Source organism: Lycium ferocissimum, chromosome 3, assembly GCF_029784015.1.
Source record: "Lycium ferocissimum isolate CSIRO_LF1 chromosome 3, AGI_CSIRO_Lferr_CH_V1, whole genome shotgun sequence".
In the NCBI taxonomy this organism is placed as follows: domain Eukaryota; kingdom Viridiplantae; phylum Streptophyta; class Magnoliopsida; order Solanales; family Solanaceae; genus Lycium; species Lycium ferocissimum.
In genome coordinates, this window is record NC_081344.1 from 54,517,956 (window position 1) to 54,537,038 (window position 19,083).

Sequence of the window (19,083 nt, forward strand, 5' to 3'; positions counted from 1 at the left end):
TTATGGCTTATTTTTGTTAATTTGGTTTAAAAATAAAAGGTTTAAAGCACTTTTTGTTTTACCCAACTACTACAAAAATACTTACAAGATATTTTGACTTAAAAACACCTAAAATAAGTCAATCCAAACAGGCTCTTACTGTTTGACATATTATCTAAATAATGTCATATATTTTTTCAAAATTTTGATTTTAGATTTATTAAAAGTAAAAATAGAAAAATATACTTACTGTACTATAAAGTTTACTATTTTTTTTTTTTTGGTCACTAATTATTACTTTCATCGTCAGGACAGGTTTCTATATACAGTACTTCAAATTAATCAAAAATACATGATAGGTTCTTATTTATATTTGACGTTAAATCGTAGCAGTGTTCCAAATATTGAAGCTTTCTTCCAAAAAGCAAAAGCTCAATATTTGTAGTTTGCTTAAAAAATTCGTGCTACAATATTCTCACAAATGGGTTATTTTCTTTATTATCTTCTTTTATATTTTTAGAAAAGTTTAAATAAGGAAGAATATAGTACATAGAATTGTATAGACTCAAATCTATTTCGTATGTCCTATATGAGAAAATGATAAAGAAGTGTTAATCTATCTACCTATACTATTTTAAAAGCATGAATATAAATGTTGGTTGACCAAAATATCCTTCAAATATTGAAACGACTTTTATATCCTTACTATTGCTACTAACATTACTATTACTAGGGGTGTACATGGACCGGGTTGGTTCGGATTTTTTAAACACCAAACCAAACCAATCGCGTCGGGTTTTTAAATTTATACACCAAACCAAACCAATAAAATTCGGGTTTTTCAACCTCGGATTTTTTCGGGTTATTCGGTTTTCTTGGGTTTTTCGGGTTTTTTTTTCTTTCGGAATAGTCTTGATACAATACATATAACTTTTACTTCAAATATTTCTGTCCTAGTAAGATACAACTATATAATTAAGGTGTTTCTTAAGAAAATAACACAAAATGTGAGAAGAGTGATGACATTGTATTAAAATATTCAACAAAAACTAATAAAATCGGTTAAAATAAATATTGCTAATTAACAAGCCATAAAGAAAATGACCATAATCTAAAAATACGAAGTCATGCTAAAATAAGCACGGCTAATAAGTATTAATTACATGACAAAGAAAAAAAACTTAAGTTATGTATTTTCACTCTCTAAACTAATTATGCAAAACTAAAGAATAGATATCCAAAATTATTGTCATTCCTAGTGGTAAATTGAATTTCTTTTGTTAGCGTTAGTGTTGGTAGTTTTGGTTTGAACTTTCTTTGAGTTACAAATATCCATAGGATATAAAACTTATTGACATTCAAAATTCTAAGTTCAAGCTTGAATAATATGATAATAGATAAAAAAAACTACGAAAAAATAAAAGAAATATTTATAAATTCCATTACAAATAAATATCTTTATGTATAAAATATTTTAAAAATTGAATACATGTAATATCGGGTTGGTTTGGTTCGGTTTAACTTTTTTTAGTTAAAACCAAACCAAACCAATTATGATCGATTTTTTTTTCTCAACACCAAACCAAGTCAAACCAAACCACTAGTCGGTTTTTTTTCTCGATTTGACTCGATTTATCGGTTTGGTGCGGTTTGTCGGTTTACTTTGTACACCCCTAACTATTACTAATCCTATTTCTAATGAACTACCTAACAGAACATCTATTACTACTAATCTAACGTTACTAACTATTACTACTTACTAATTCTATCTCTATGGAACTACCTAAACATCAATTAGGGGCCGTTTGGACATGGTTTGAAACCATGAGATTTAACCATGATTTGAAACCATGTTTGGACATACAATTTGGATTTCTTAAGTTGTATTTTTTCTTATAGATATAAAAACCCCACAAATTGTGAAAACTATCAAAATATTCTCAATTCTTATACAATCTTACCAAATGAGCAAGTCATAGTTCATAGCAAAATTAATACGCTACTAGAAGACCTTTCTAAAAAATACAACATTAATTGATCAAACTTTAGTTCAATAAAAAAGAAAATTTAACATGAATTGTAATGTAACTACTCTTTAATATAATCCTCTTACATGGTAGACATAAATAAAGGTTGGTAAATGGTTGGTGGGAGTAATTGTTAAAAATATCTACCAACTTATGGGTCTTTTTTTTACAAAATATAAACTTATGGATCAAGTTTTATATTTAAAATTTTTGAAACCATGGTTTGAAACCCCAAATCGTGCCTTTTTGGATGATTTGGAATTTCAAACCTTGGTTTGAAACCATGAGATGGAATGCATGTTCAAATGCTGATTTCATCTCATGGTTTCAAACCATGGGTTCAAATTGCATGTCCAAATGGCTTCTTAGTACTAATAATAATAATAATGTCTAGTACTACTAACTTTTTAACTAATTCTATTTCTACTGAACTCCTTTTCTTTTTTAAATGAATTGTACTCTCACTTTAATAGGATATGCGAGCCAAACACTTCTATAAAATAAGCTCATTGTTCCACATTCTCCATCGTAAGCTTTGGTACTACCACTTCAGAAAGAAATTAACAAAATTCGGCAAACTTCTCGATAGATTTTATGTTTTTATATAGCTTTTTCTGACAAATTTAACCTAAAATCTAAATTAAAGATTAACAATTGAATTTATAAAATAAGGTCACAAACAAGTGAATTACCTAATTTTAATTAACCTCTAGACGTTGATTGCCACATGTAGGCTTTAGGATCACTTAATCTCTAATATTAAATTATCTTAGTTATGACATATTTTCTATATAGGGAAAAAGAAGAAAAAGATAAATACCGAAAACATAAATTTCAAAGAAGTATTAAGTAGATACAATCCTATACTAGAGTAATATTTTTGTAATTCATAAAATAAATATATATAATTACAAATAATATTGTCTAATATTTTTTACTATGATCGAGATTGACTGGAAATAACATGCAAATTGCACGTTTATAGTGACTATTCTACGTTCGATAAAATTGTCATATTATAGACCTTATTGGGATTTGAAGTCAACGTCCAAAATTTTGATTTTCATACATATTAGGGAACTTCAAAATTTTGCTAAAGAACTCCCAATTCAAGAAGTAATGACTACTCTACACTAACAAATTTGTACAAATTGTAGTTTGAGACATACTGTATTACTTGATCATAGTATACTAATGATATGAATTCAAAAGAAGGATTACATATTGTCTCCCACTTATTTCCCAGTAATCCTCTTCAACGAACTCCAACTATCCATGGCTGCCCTAATTCACCGTCGGCTTAGTACAGGTTCGGTTTTTCTCTTTATTTTATTTTTTGTAATTTTTTTAATTTTGGGCAACGACTTTTAGGCCTCATTTGTTTGCACTTAATGGAGGTCTGAATCTTAATCATTCAGATTCAGCCCATTAAGTGCATTTGTTTTTAAGGTCTGAATTTTAGTTATTCAGATTCAGCCCATTAAGTGCATTTTTTTTGTTTCCTTATAAAACCACTTAATGGATCTGAATAGGTCTGAACAAATCAGATCCATAAAAGAGTCTTATTCCATTCAGACTCATTAAATAATACACGCTATTAACAAAATACGGCTTATTTCTCTAGCAAAATTTCCACGCCTGCCTCTCTGCTTCTTCAACCAAAATACAATTTTTTTCCCCTCTTGAACTGGTAAGTTTTCATAATCATTACAAGTATTTTTTCTAATATCTTTTATGTTCATAATATTTTCGGATGTATTGATGTTTTTCAACTTTGCATCTTTTGGATGGAAAAGTTTATTTTATGAATGAAGCAAGTACTCATTAAGCCTTCCCTTCTTTCTCCCAATCTTTGCCATTATTATTTACAGAATCCCCAAATTTCTCCTTTGACATAATTGATTCTCTTTTCTTGTTTTTCGTATTTACATAGTCAGCTTTACTAGATTGTGAGGCTTCCCCATTTTTCATCTTTGTGTGGTTATTGATTAAAAAAAGTAGTGGACCTGACGTCGAAGAATGTATGGACAAATTACAAGGACTTGGCTGGAAAGATCCATTAAACAGTACAACTCTTGCTATAATTTGTGAGAGTGAGAGCTACAGGAAAGCATGGATGAAACTAGAGGATGACAAGTTAGAGAATTGGGTTAAGCTCTTGGGGAAACAAAAGGGACTTCTTCAACTTTGCTAATTAGCTAAAATATGCATTAGGCGTTGATAATGTGAAACCTTCTTTATTATTTTTCTACTAGTATCTATTATGCTTATTGAACCTTTTCGGTATTATATTATGTTGGAACCATTTTGGTTAGTGATATATTTTTTAAATGCCTTTTTTGGGTTATGCTTGAGAATTATGGATAATTTGTCGTTATGTAACTTTTATGTTGACCAAATATATAACATGTTATGCTTATTATCGTGTATTGTACATTTTCCAGGTTAAAATAGTTTAGACATGGACACTAAAGATCAGATATTATGGTTGATGAGCTTATATTGGTATAGAAAACGTCTTAGACTCAAGACTGTTCAAAGAAATAAAGATTTAACATCATCTTTATCTGGACAGAGTTACACATTGGAATTATTGTCTGGCTCTAGTCGACAATGTTTAGAGTTGATGCGCATGTCTCGTGATGCATATGTGCGGTTGTGTCAAAATTTTAGACATAATGGATGGCTCACAGATAGTAAATATGTATCTGTAGAAGAAAAGATAGCAATATTTTTATCCATTATAGGGCATAATGAGAGTTTTGTGGTTATCAAGAGGAGATTCCAACATTCTTCGCAAACGATTCACAAATATTTTCACGAGGTTCTTGAAGCAATGATGAAGTTTGCAAAAGAGATGATATCATCTACAACATCCGATCCAAATCTAGATATTCCCGGCGCTCATAAAAGGCTACGTAAAATTTTTAAGGTACTTTTGTTATACTACTATTGTATAATTTTATACAAACATTTCTCATAATTTTTAATATATATATCTATATATTTATTTGTAGGGAGCAATCGGTGCACTTGATGGGACATTAGTACAAGCCATTGTTCCCGCTAATCAACAAATTGTTTAGGCCAAACCCATCGACAAACACCTGTGGTAGTTCACTTCTTTCACTTAAGCACCTAAAGTGGCCCTTGTTCCATTTAGACACTTCAGGTGGGTCATTCCTATTCCACTTAGACACTTTTTGCACTGTTATCGGAGCAAAACCAACATCAGTCATCTCCTACGTGAATTAAGTGGCCAATTAAATTGTGTCAGCTCATTTAAATTGTGCCAACTCAATTAAATTTTGTCAAATCATTTTAATTGTAAATTCACTAATTTGTAAATTCGTGGTGTTTTGACCATTAAAAATTGGGGCTTTTGGGCTGGTTGAATGTGCAATGAGGTGGCGCCTCCTTTGGTGTTGGTTTTACTTCGATAACGGTGCAAAAAGTGTCTAAGTGGAATAAAAATGACTCACCTGAAGTGTCTAAATGAAACAAGGGTCACTTTAGGTGCTCAAGTGAAAGAAGTGAATGACCACAGGTGTCTGTCAATGGGTTTGGCCAATTGTTTATAGAGGAAGAGGAAAGGGTAAATGTTATCAGAATGTATTAGGTATATGTGATTTTAACATGGTCTTCACTTATGTTTACCTTTGGATGGGAAGGAGTAGCACATGATGCACGAGTTCTTACAGAGATTGTATCTAATCCAGAAAATGGCCTTCCATTTCCTCCTTCTAGTAAGTGATGCAACTTCAAATATTATGAAACAATACTTTCTCTTTATTATGACCATTTAACCTTTTATTTTAATTGGCAGATAAGTACTATCTATGTGATGCGGCATATCCAAACACTCGAGGATTTCTAGCACCGTACCATAATGTTCGATATTGGTTAGGAGATTATCAGCGTAAGAGGGCCATAAATAAGGAGGAAAAGTTTAATCGTGCTCATGCACAACTCAGAAATGTTATTGAACGTGCTTATGGAGTTCTAAAAGCAAGATTTCCGATATTGGATAAGATGCCTCCATATTCTATTGATGTCCAGAGAGATGTTGTTGTTGCATGTTTTGCAGTTCATAATTTTATCAGGAAGGAGCGTATAAATGATGAACTGTTTAATCAATACGATTCACCTCAGTTAATATTTGACGAGGAAGAAGGAGAATAGGAAGAAGTGTTGGATGAAACAAGTGGACCCAGTTGGACAACTGAAGATTCGCAGATAATGCACAATATGCGTGAACAACTTGCACTTCAACTAATGCAAAGAAGAGGAAATACTTGAGAGTTTTATATTTTCATTATTTGAAATACTTCTAGTGTTTGAACCTTAGAATTTGATCTGATGTAGTTAATTATTTGAATTATCTTATACTTGAGTGTTTGAAATGGAACGAGATTATGTTTAGCTGGATGATTTTTTTTGCTAACAAATTAACGTTGCATTCTGGAAAAAAAAAAATCATGTTACCTTGTTACAGTAGCATTTTTTTATGTTGATATATAAATTTTAGTTTGCATTTCAGATAATTTAAATATTTTATCAAATATAATATTCAAATATTATTTTCTATCAACAATATAAATTTATTATCTTTGAAATGAGATTTTATTTTTTTTTTTTTGATATAGTATAATTTCACATGCACATTCAGATATTGAAAACAAACAGTCTTAATCATTCAGTGTTCAGATCTAAAGACCACATCTTAATTTTCAGATGTGCATTCAGATCCAGACATCTGGATCTTAATACACATCTTAATATTCAGAGGTGTATTCAGATTCAGACGTCTTAATCTTATTGGAAACAAATGAGGCCTTAGTTTTGAATGATGTAAATTATTCTTGCTATTCATTTCGATTATTGTCATGTAACGACTTTTTTATGTCTTCTTTTACCGAAATGTATATTATCAAACATTATGACACAGAAAAATATATTAATGATGAAAAACGCTATACGTTGAACTTTTGGACAATCTAGGGTGCACAACCAACACAAATCTATTGTTGAGTACATGAGACAACAAGAAATCAGATTCTCCTACCAACACAAAGCTATTGTTTGAGTACATAAGACAACAAAAAATCAGATTCGCCTACACAATCACAAAACTTAACAGTTTCAAATAATTAAGATATGGAGTTTTGATGATTAGTAGATGAAAATGTGTTGTGCGGTTATTGCGTATTATGTATCCATTAAATTCTTTTTTTAAGTATATTTACAAAAGCTTCGGCATGGTTTCTTTTTTAGGAATATACATAAGACAACAAGAAATCAGATTCGCCTACATAATCACAAAACTTAACAGTTTCAAATAATTAAGATATGGAGTTTTGATGATTAGTAGATGAAAATATGTTGTGCGGTTATTGCGTATTATGTATCCATTAAATTCTTTTTTTAAGTATATTTACAAAAGCTTCGGCATGGTTTCTTTTTTAGGATTCTCCTTTAGCTATTGACACTATCATTAGAGTTACCGCTTTGGAGCTCTAATTATATTTAAGGTACTTGATAGTAAGATCCAAACTTTATTAACGAAGCCAGCACCTCAAGTTGAGAATTATAAACATAAATTTTAAAATTCAAAAGTTGATCAATTATGTCGGAAAAAAATTAAATTGCAGCTACTATCTACAGCTTACCGAAGACATGACCTTAGATAAGAGGGTTTGGAGGACCCAGATTAGGGTAGAAGGCTAGTAGATAGTCTCGTTATCCTTCCTTATTAGTAGTCACATTATCACAATATAATTTCTTGTGCTCTGATTTATGCTATTATCTGTTATTTCCTGTACTTTGATTAGCCTATTTTATCTGTGTCGCTTTCGTTATTTGCATTTCCATATCGCTTTGAATTTCTTAGCATTATTTGACCTCTTTTTATGCTTTGTATTGAGCCGACGGTCTTTCAGAAACAGCCGTTCTACCTTGGTAGGAGTAAGGTCTGCGTACACTCTATCCTCCCCAGACCCCACGTTGTGGGATTTCACTGGGTTGTTGTTGTTGTTCTTTTTAACTTACATTAGGGATTGTCAGACATTCTTTTTTGTTAGGGAATAACGTGCAACTGCACGTTTGTAGAAACTAGTCTATATTATTTTAAAAGCATGAATATAAATGTTGATTGACCAAAATATCATTCAAATATTGAACGACTTTTATATCCTTTAACTAAAATACTATGTCTAAGGAGGCAATTCCATGTTGGATATAATTGTAAAATTAAGAATTTGTATTACATACCTGCTAGGATTCATATTATTTAATTAAAGTTATTTTCTACTAGGACTCATACAATATTTACGCTTAGTTATAGTTAAGGAAAACTCCTAAGTATTATTTAACGATGAGATTAATTCAAAGAAAAGAATAAAATAGCTAGCTACCAATGACCCTCGTTTCTTTAAGTTAAAACCTCTAGTAATGGTCTTACTTTCAACAACATTAATTATTGTTTGTAGATGAAGGTTAGATCTGATTTGGTTTATATTTAATTTTTGTCCTAATTGTTTTTGGTACTATAAATCTTTATACAATAGTAATAATTAATAAGTAAAAAAATTCAAGTCTAAAAATAGAAAAGAGAAGTGTTTATTATTAGAGGATTTAATTAAATTTACCAAATTTTTTAAAATTAAAATGTTTAGTTTTTTATTTGAGATTTGGTGAGATTTGAAAAAAACCAGAAGAAAGACTTGGAGAGATAAAGGAGAAAAAGCAACGGTGAAGAAGATAAGAGCCATCATTCTAATGGTTGATTTCCATATTGAAATTAATAAATGATATCTTTGTAAATAAAAAACTATTGATAGGTAATTTTATTTTAAAAAAAGCTAATTTCTATTTTAGGGAATTGATCATTGTACTTTGTACATAGTTGAGGATAAAAATTATTTTTACAATATAGAAGCAGTAGACAATTTATATTTTATGTATGCATTTCGTAGCATCTAAAGCAAGATATATTCGTGCAAAGCACCAGAGCCGTCTCAACAAGATTGGGGGTCTAAAATTAAACTTCAGAGAGAGGCATAATTTTATTTTATTTTTAAAGAGAAAGATCAACATATATACTTTTATTTAAAGTCTACTTTTCTAGTTTTTTTTTAGATGCGAAGTCATTAATTCTTTTTGTTTTATAATCGTCAAGTACAATGCAAAGTTGTTAACAATTTTTTGAAATAAATTAATTCACAAAAAATTCAACTGGCAATATGGCTAATCAATCACGCAACTAAATTGTTTTTTTCTCCTTTTTTTCTTTTATAAATAGTATGCACTCCCTCTATCTCAATTTATGTGACACAATTTGAATTTCAAGAGTCCAACTTCTTTATTTTATCATGAATTCAGACATACAATCTTTAAGTTTTTTGAAAAATAATTTACATATTTAGAAGCTACATAAAAGCACCACAAGACACAATAATTTTTTGAACAAATTAGCATAAAACTTGATAAAAAATGGGGCCCCAAAAATTTGGGGGCCCAAACCCATTGCTTTAGTGGCTTTGTCTTTGGGCCGGCCCTGCAAAGCACGAACATAGAAACTAGTTATTATAAAAACATGAATATAAATGTTGATTGAGTAAAATATCCTTCAAATATTGAACGACATTTATACCCTTAACGAGCTATTATAATTCTATTTCTTATTGAACTACTTCACGTAATTAGGGCTACTATCTACTACTACTAATGTTACTTGTTACGCCTCTCATTTGCGTCGTAGTAGAACCTATGGTTTCCTAGTCGGGTATTGTAACACCTCGTACCTTTAACCTAAGCTTTGACCATGATCCTAGACTTAGAAAACCAGATAAAGAATGTGGCAATTGGAATTTCCTCTTTAGTTGTAAGATGGTGGTTTACGCCCATGAACAGTGATCGTATTTCATTATACGGCCCGTATTTCAAGTCGTAAACTGGTACCAAAGATTTCTGAGCATTCTGGAATTTGACATTTGGAGGCTACATTGTTAAATACGGATCGTATTTCAAAATATATTTGGAATTTGGGAAAACTTCCTTGATGAAAGTTGTAGAGCTTTGAAATACCTTTCCAACGGTATATTATAAGGGTCAAACGGACATCTGTACAAAGAGTTATGACCATTTTACTAAAGAGACACAGTGCAGTCCATACGGAATACGGACCGTATTTCAAAATACGACGATATTTAGCGGGCGTAAAATTCAATTTTCCGAACGGTATATATTCGTCCATGTCAATTCAAATCATTATTTTTCATTCCTTCAAGCCCTAGAACGACCTCCTACCCTCTTCCATCATCAAGAATACCAAGGTAAGCCTACTCTAATTATTCCAAGTCAATTTTAATACATATCCTTGTAATCTAAACAATAAATCATCATTCCTAAACTAGGGTTTTCAAGAAAACCCATCTCAAGGTTCAAGAACTCAAGATTTTGGAAATCTTCTTCAAAGTTAAAGTATTTAATTCAAGTTTAGAGCATTACCAGGTATGTAGAGTTACTATCTACGTGTGAGAACATCATTGTTCTTCCCCACGCCTCATAATCCATAAATTATGATTCTTTACGAAAACTAGAGTTTCTATACCATTCTCATGATAACCTTAGGTCCATGTCCATGATTATATTATGTATGAATTGTTATAATTCCATCATTGAGTTCTTAATATTTCTTTATAATTATTAAGAATCTGTCCGTAATCTATGAAAAACCCATATATCCCATTCCACGGGTTCATGCATGCTAGTTTATGATATATTATGCTATTTTCAAGAAAATACTATACATGTTTTACAAGTTCATGCAAGCAAGCTATAATTCATGATATCTATGTACAAGCAAGTTATATTCAAGAAAACCATGGGCAACAAGTGCCACTTATTTTACATGTTCATGTTTTGGGAGTTGCTTTAATTACCGAGGAAGGCTTCAGATAGCTTGAAACTACGTAGCCACCGTAGGATGAGGATCGCTCTACCCATGTCCCGGACGATCTCTTATAATGACTGGATCCTTTCATAATATTATTAAATCTCATGTCCTTGGCAAGGTATGAGTGTTCTGCTGGTAGGACGCAAGTACCAGACCATGCTATCGGTTATATTCTTGCTCTCCCTACTCACGATACTTTACGCATGATATATATGTATATGTACTCATGTTCATGATCATGTTTTCAGTTTCAGTTCTTATCATGTTATTCCATGTCCCATGTTATTTCTTCAGTTGCTTTACATACCAGTACATTCAATGTGCTTGACGTCCCTTTATTGCCGGGGCTGCGTTTCACGATGCGAGTGCGATTTACGGAGGACGACGTACGCTTAGGATAACGTTCGTATCGGCTTATTGGTGAGCCCCGTCTCGTTCGGGGTTTAGTCAACTCTTTATTTAATGATTAGCTATGCATCTAAGGTATCTTGGGGCCTTGTCTACAGTATGTTTTCCATGTTCAGACTTATGTTAGAGGTTTCATAGACTAGACAAGTCAGTTATGTTATGTTAGACTTTCGGAGTCGTATAGCCATTTTGGCTCATTCATGTTATTTCCGCACTCATGTTTAAACAAGTATTTTGATTAAGTATTATGACTTATTGCGTTTTATAAAGGCTCATCATGCATTCACGTTATATTCCGCTCATATTATGCCTCATGATGATTCAACAAGCCATGTGGTTCGCTCGGTCACATGCAGTAAGGCACCAAGTGCCGTGTTTGGCCCAGGCCATGATTCGGGGTGTGACAAAGCTTGGTATCAAAGCCCTAGGTTCAAGTGTCTTAGGGAGTCTATGAAACCGTGTCCAGTGGGGTCACTTTTATATGTGTGTGGCGCCCACACATAGAAACAGTTGACCACCAAGACATTTAAGATTGTCTCACTTCTTTCAACTCTAGATCGTGCAATAGAGCTATGTTCTCAGAAATCACTCGGACTCGTGTGTTATTTCCCATTCTACCGAATATGCCACGTCTCAATGGATGAGGAAGATGTAAATATAATCATTATCGATGTGTTGCTTTTAGATGGAGTCATTAGGAATTATTCTAATTCGTGCCATGAAGCTTAGAGCAGTAAGTAACATTCTTTTTCCATCGAATTCTGAATGTATCAAATGTGTAAGCGGCAAGAAGGAAATTCGAGACCCAAGACTTGCCAAATAGTGCATGGTGTGTTTATCAGGTGTTAGTACCATTTGAAAGACAAATTTCGGTATGGTAGCACACGTAGGTTATATACCCTATAAAGTAAGTTTATTTGGACTCTTTGATCATGGAGCTATAGTATAAGGGTGATGGTTCATATTTAAGACCCCATGAGGTAGCATGTTATGAAGTTAACCGCATTAGGCATAAATTGTCCACGGTAGTTTTTGCGAGTGAAATAGCCTAAGAGCCAACCACGTAATACTAGAAAGTCTCGACTTTTCTAGGATATATATATATATATATATATATATATATATATATATATATATATTGGCATATGATCTATGCACATGACTAGGAAGGGACGATGCGATAAGAAAACCACGAGCGAGATGATATTGAATTTTTTTTTAGGGTTAGTTTTAAATTATTTAAGCTTATTCGGATCGGACGGAGAGTATGACGTTAGTAAGTTATTACAAGAAGCAGATATTACTATGAGATAAAAGATATGACAATTTCCTCTTAGGTTATGTGATTAAGTATTTATCCCTGATGTGTATAGTATGATATAATTTTGAAAGTGTATAGGGAGTTTGGGGTTAGTTGTTACAATAGTATCATATAATTTTTAAAGTGTATAGGGAGTTTGGGTTAGTTGTTCAATTCCTTGTTTGAGATAGATGAAATTTTCCTAAGTGTGATCATGTCTATAGTTCGGAAAGATAGTATACAACCCCGAGAATATAGTCGGATAAGGAGGAAAGTTAGAAATAACCTTATGCTTCACTTTAGTACTCAGAGAAAAATTAGAGAATATGATGCTAGCAAGTGGTTAACAGAAGCATAGTGAGGAAGTTTGAATAGATACAGTGAATTAGAAATTTTTAGCAGAGTTAGTAGAAGTACGATTTGAGTTACTTAATCAAGTTAGCACTACTAAGTGGATAACTGTCGAATACACCAAGGCGTGTTAGAACCCAAAGGGTTTAAGTTAAATTTGAGGTATAGAAATTGGTGAAAGAAGAAAACCATCTAAGGTATGAGAGCAAGCTACGGAAGAAGAGCCTTTAAAGAGTTATCGAAAAGAGTTTTCCCCACGAGAAGTAAAGAGCTAGTATACGATTATGTACATTAGAAACCCGTTCATTTAAGTAATCCAGTTTTTCCAGTAAGTAAGGCTTGCTTGAAGTAAGCCGAAGAAATAAGTCGTCAGTATTTTAGAGGAAATTAGCGGAACCACTAGACCACTTATCGCTAACTCGAGAAATCCACAGGCTTTAAATGTCAGGTTTTGAACTAGGGGGGAGATCGTGCGATAAGGAGCCGCTATAGATTATGTGTTTCGTAAGTTGATAGGTGTTAAGGAGATTATGTCAGAGGATCACAATTTCATGTAGCCAAGATAAGGTGCGTAGGATGCGATTTTTGTCATGCCCATTGAGTTCAAGTACTAGGTAATTATGTTATGAGATAAAGTTCTAGATCGAATAATGGGTTTTAAGGGTGTAACGGTTCCAATTCCAGAGTAATTTTGTACCATGTGGTACTTATGCCCAGGCGTAATCTACTCATGCCTCCATGCTATTTCATGCCCAAGTTAGCGTCTTACACTCCATGCTTATGATTCAAGAACCAAGACTCCATAATGATAGTAATCCATGCAAAAGGAAGGTTCTTTCATGTTTTGCACATCAGGTTGTGCTCATGTCTAAGAGCTAAAAATCGTAACCATGTCTCACGTATCTATCATGCTTTTATACTCATGTGTTACACCTCAGAAAAATTCCCCGTTAACGTACAGTGAATAGACTATCAAAGGGCACGAAGTATACGATGTCTTGGTGAGTAAGAAATAGCATCTGATGATTCTAAATGAGACTTCAAAGACATTCGAGGTAGGAGACGGAAGTTGTCAAGGAAAACAAGGTATATGTTCTGTGTCGGGTAAGATTTACGAGTATCGAATTAATGATGGCTTAATGATGTTTAGGAGACGAGTTATAATGTCCCTTAGATTTGTCACGACCCAACCCCGTAGGCCGTGACTAGTGCCCGAGCTGGGCACCCATACGCGCTCACTAACCAGATTCGGCATACAAATGACTCGTACATAAATCGGTATCGGACGTGTCTCCACCGCGCATACAAATATATATATCGCGCGCGGTCATGGGGGCTATCATAATATACATAACATATCAAAGCATACATACACGCAAACCGATAAAGTACACGCACGGCCGGATGGGTCGCCCCAAACACAACTTACTCACGCATCCGAACAAAACTATACATAACCCACATCTATGTCTACGGACCTCCTAATACAACGTAATCGGATGACGGGACGGGGCCCCGCCGTACCACCGAATAAACATAATCATATACATCGGAAGAGTATATACCCAAAATATTGGCTCCGAATAAAGGGAGCACTCGAACGACGGGAGAATGGAAATCCTACGCCGGTGGATCACCAAAACGCGTATCTGTACCTGCGGGCATGAAACGCGACCCCGAATAAAGGGGTCGATACGGAATATGTACCGAGTATGCAAAGCGAAGTACAGAAACGAAGTCATAACCGAAGTAAGGTATACAGAATGTGAGCGTAATCACCCAATTACCAAAGTACTTATATCCAAGATACAAATCATACATAAGCAGTGCAGAAGACGAATATAACCATCAGAATGCCCAAAATGCTTAGCTTTATTTTGAAAAACATTTCTGTCCCACATATACAGAAAATAGAACATATCATATAAACTGACGGTAACCGAATGTCGAGGAACGTACGACCCGATCCATAAATAAAATAATAGTGCCGAGGAACGTACGGCCCGATCCATATATCATATAATAATAGTGCCGAGGAACGTACGACCCGATCCATAAATAAAATAATAATGCCGAGGAACGTACGACCCGATCCATATATCATATAATATAATAATCATACATCACATCACACCATCATATATCATATCGTATCAGATTATCATATCATCAAACATCATATCACATATCACATACGGTCCGCAATGGGACCCGGCGGACAGAACGTGGTCGCCACTCCGTACGGACGCCAAACACATCATACTTCGAAGGTTTTATATCTCCGAACATCTCCGTCACACATCATAACATATATACACGGTACCGGCCAGGAGGAGCTCGGCGTGCCGGTCACGTCATACTTCGTATCACATCATACTTCGGAAACACATCATACTTGAGAATAGTGCGCACGATAACAACGGGGATAGGTGAAAGATGTAACAACGAACGCACGAGGAGAATCGTAAGATAGCCATATGCATACAAATCTTTATTACAAACTCGACTGAATAACCAAAGCGAACTATTATTTCAACCAAGACAATAGTCAAATCAAATTTCTTCCGAATATTACTCGGGAACATATCAAACCGAACTTCAGTAACCATGGTCACGTATCAAAATCATATGCATAAAATCCTCATTTCAGACTCAACAGATAAATATATAATCATACTCGGGGGCGGAAAAAATAGTCATATTGAATTCTTTTAAAAGCCACTAGAATTATACAGAAGAAGATCGCGGGACCCACGGACGAGCATTAACCCATTCCGGGCCCGCCTACGAAAATCATAGTTACCATATATTATCAAATCATTATTACAAACTCAAAAGATAAGTAAACTGATCGTACTTAAAATCGGAATAATAATCATATCATATCCTTTCAAAATCGTCAGAAGTACATAAGAAAAGTCGCGGGGCTCACGGAAAGGTGTCGACTCAAGTCGGGCCCGCCCATGAAAATCATAGTCCTTATACGTCATAGAATCATATACGAGCATATTAAAGCCATCCGGTTCTGTCTGTGAAAGTTGCGGACGTTCGTAGTTTTCGGAATCGTTTAGGAACGAAATTCTTTTAAGAAAGAAAACCCAACTTTTATACAACTTTTGAAAATCAACCATACAAAAACATATAAACCATAGCTTGTCCACATAAGGATGCCAACATCAAAAGCAAATACGACTCATAAACGTACTCGGATTTTTGAGAATAGAATTACCCCCGAAGCTTATAACGTATCATAACTTAGCCATATCTAAGACATGCCAAAAGAAGGAAGGTAAGCTTTACATACTTTATCCGCCCTCGAAGCTAGTCCAAACTCAAACTTTGGGCTCTCTAAGATCTACAATTTCGTCATAATATGCCAAACATTAGCTAAAGGTATTTAGGAATTCATTTCCAAACGAACATCAAATTCTACAGAAATTTGGGCGTACTTGTAAATACACCAACCCGAAAATTTAACTCGGCCAAATCAATAACAACAACAACAACAACCAACCTAGCAACATTAATAATCAATCCGAAAGGCAATACGACATTAATAACTCCTTTTTTCATCATTCAACACTTTCAACATATTCAATTCAACGGCTTACCTTCAAGCCAACATCAACGCTTATACATTCAAATACTAACCCGAGCCCATACCAACAATATTCAAAGACATCTTAAACAAGTCATACAACATTTCCAACAATCCAACAAATAATACCCGAAAACAGTCCCCAAACCCGAGAACCCCAACTATAATCCATCCCTCACTTCCAAATCATGATTTGCACCAACAATCCACATTCTAACAATGTCATTCTCTTAAATATAAAAATTACATTAAATACACATGATTCTCCAAATCAGCCCATACAATTACAACATCAATCTTGAGTCATTAAACTCTCATTTCCAACATAGAATTCATAACGACAACTACCAAGATACTAATTAATCATTAATCCATTCCTTGACACATAATATGGCCCATTTTCGGCCAACACTACATATATACATATTGATGATTCTCATCCATTTCTTCACTCTACAACACTCACAACATGCTAACTAGACTTTAATTCATTGTTTCAACACAACATAACACAACACACACACACGGCCATACACTACACACACAACCTCAACTCCAACATGCCATACCTCATGATTTTCATCCATTTTAACATACTACAACATGCATACAACCTTTGTAACACAAAAAACATGATCAAATCTTACCTTTCTTCTTCAACTTCACAAGTAAGCTAAGGTTTGCGATTTACACAACGGATGGTTTGATGGCCCAAACAACACTTCCACGTTACTTAGGGACCTCCAATTAGTGGATTAGCATCAAAGAAATAATTTTGGGATGGCTTGTTTTGGACTTGAAATTTTGGAGCTTGGCGAGGGCCTCAACTTGTTGTTCTTCAACTTCTATTTGTTTTTCTAAGTGTTGGATGAGATGAGATGACTTAGTGATCATCTTTTTGCATACTAGTAGGACTTATACATGTGTCCATGGCCCACACACATGTGTTGGAGCAATTAAAATTGGACACAAAATGGGTGGGACCTTCTCTATAGTCACACGGCCAAAGGGCCACAATTTGCATGATTTTCAACTTCCAATTATATCACTTTTGGTCCCAAATTTTCCTAAGGGTTCCATGCCAATAAATTCATGAACAACTTACGTCTCAAAATAAAATCGAAGGTCAAAAATCTCGACTTTGCATCCCGGAATGGTTTTGGACCCTAACTTATCATAGTTAAACCGAATTTTCCCAATGCACAAAATACGGGACATAACATCCTCCCCCCCTTTAGAACATTCGTCCTCAAATGTTAGATTAGCCTTACGGGATCTTATAAACACTCGGGGGAGTTTCTTTTGCAATTATCACAAGCAGTTCATACATCAATCAGCATAACCAATTAAAGAGTTTAAATTACACATGCCGGCGTACGGTGGCGCCTCCCGATCTCCGTCCACGGTCAACGCATATAGGCGGTTCGATGGACCGCCGAGGCTCCGCCACGGCCTCTCCCACGGCCGACCGGTGGTCGGCGTGCCCCGCCCCGTAGGGCGCATAGCTACAGAAGGAGAAGATGAACCAGAGCCGACGGCTTTCCGATGTCCGCGCCACCGGACCGCCACGTACGGACACTCTCGCATACGGTGACCACTGGCCGCCACAAGTAAAACAAGCACACGTGGCACGGTAACACTCTCCGGATCGCCCCCCACAATAAGAACAGAGGTATGGGTGGCCTCTCCACCGAACCTCGGAACCTTCCGAAGCCCTGGAGCTCGACCCGCTCCCGAATATCCCGCACTATCGGCCTCTGTCGAGGAGCCGCGTGGGGGGGGGTGTACTCCGCCGGGCGGGGGGAGGATGGCTCCCCGCCGCCGAGGCCGCCCCCCGAGACTCCCCGGTATCCCGGGCGGATCCGGCCCCTGCAAAGGCCCCCGTCATAATCCCTATCGGTGATGCCCCGTCCTCCATGCCCCGGGCGCGTGCGTATACTCGCAATATGCATGCCCACCGGGCCGCCATCACCAAGCAGGTCAACAAATCGGTCCAGCCCCCACCATATATCTGGCAGCATACCGTCACTATGCCGGTAGCATATGCGGGCGCGTATCCGGCCGGCCGAATCGAACTCTAAACCGCTCCGAACCTGCTCGCCCGCACAGCCTTGCGGGGATAATGCTTACACCCCGGCCCGCCGTACCTCCGGGAGGTAGGAAATGGGGAAGCTCAGAACTTCTCCCATACAAACCGAGGGGCACCTCGCCTACCGGAGCGCATCCAAGACTCATACCGATTAGCCGCTACATCGTGCAACCGAAGATGACGCCAACTCAATCACTGCGTCTCTCGCACTAATCAAGCAGGTACGCGACATCCGTCGACGAACTCGCCGAGGGTCTCTCGCGGGCTTTGGACTCGAAAACTCGCGGGCCACAAAGCTAAAAAATCACGGGCCCTCCGACTATCGTGCCTCGTTCACACACGATCATCCCCTACTCCCAAGCACCGGGGACTCCG

General features: G+C 35.5%; 2 protein-coding genes across 2 annotated transcripts; both read left to right on the forward strand.

Moving 5' to 3' along the window:
- Window positions 1-3,984: 3,984 nt before the first annotated feature.
- LOC132048925 (uncharacterized) lies at window positions 3,985-5,092 on the forward strand. The gene is made up of 2 exons (XM_059439605.1): window positions 3,985-4,938; window positions 5,024-5,092. The coding sequence occupies exons 1-2, from the start codon at window positions 4,468-4,470 to the stop codon at window positions 5,090-5,092; spliced, it is 540 nt and encodes a 179-aa protein (XP_059295588.1). The 5' UTR covers window positions 3,985-4,467.
- A 563-nt stretch (window positions 5,093-5,655) lies between these two features.
- Window positions 5,656-6,477, forward strand: LOC132048926 (uncharacterized). The gene is made up of 2 exons (XM_059439606.1): window positions 5,656-5,752; window positions 5,833-6,477. The coding sequence occupies exons 1-2, from the start codon at window positions 5,656-5,658 to the stop codon at window positions 6,186-6,188; spliced, it is 453 nt and encodes a 150-aa protein (XP_059295589.1). The 3' UTR covers window positions 6,189-6,477.
- Window positions 6,478-19,083: the final 12,606 nt, after the last annotated feature.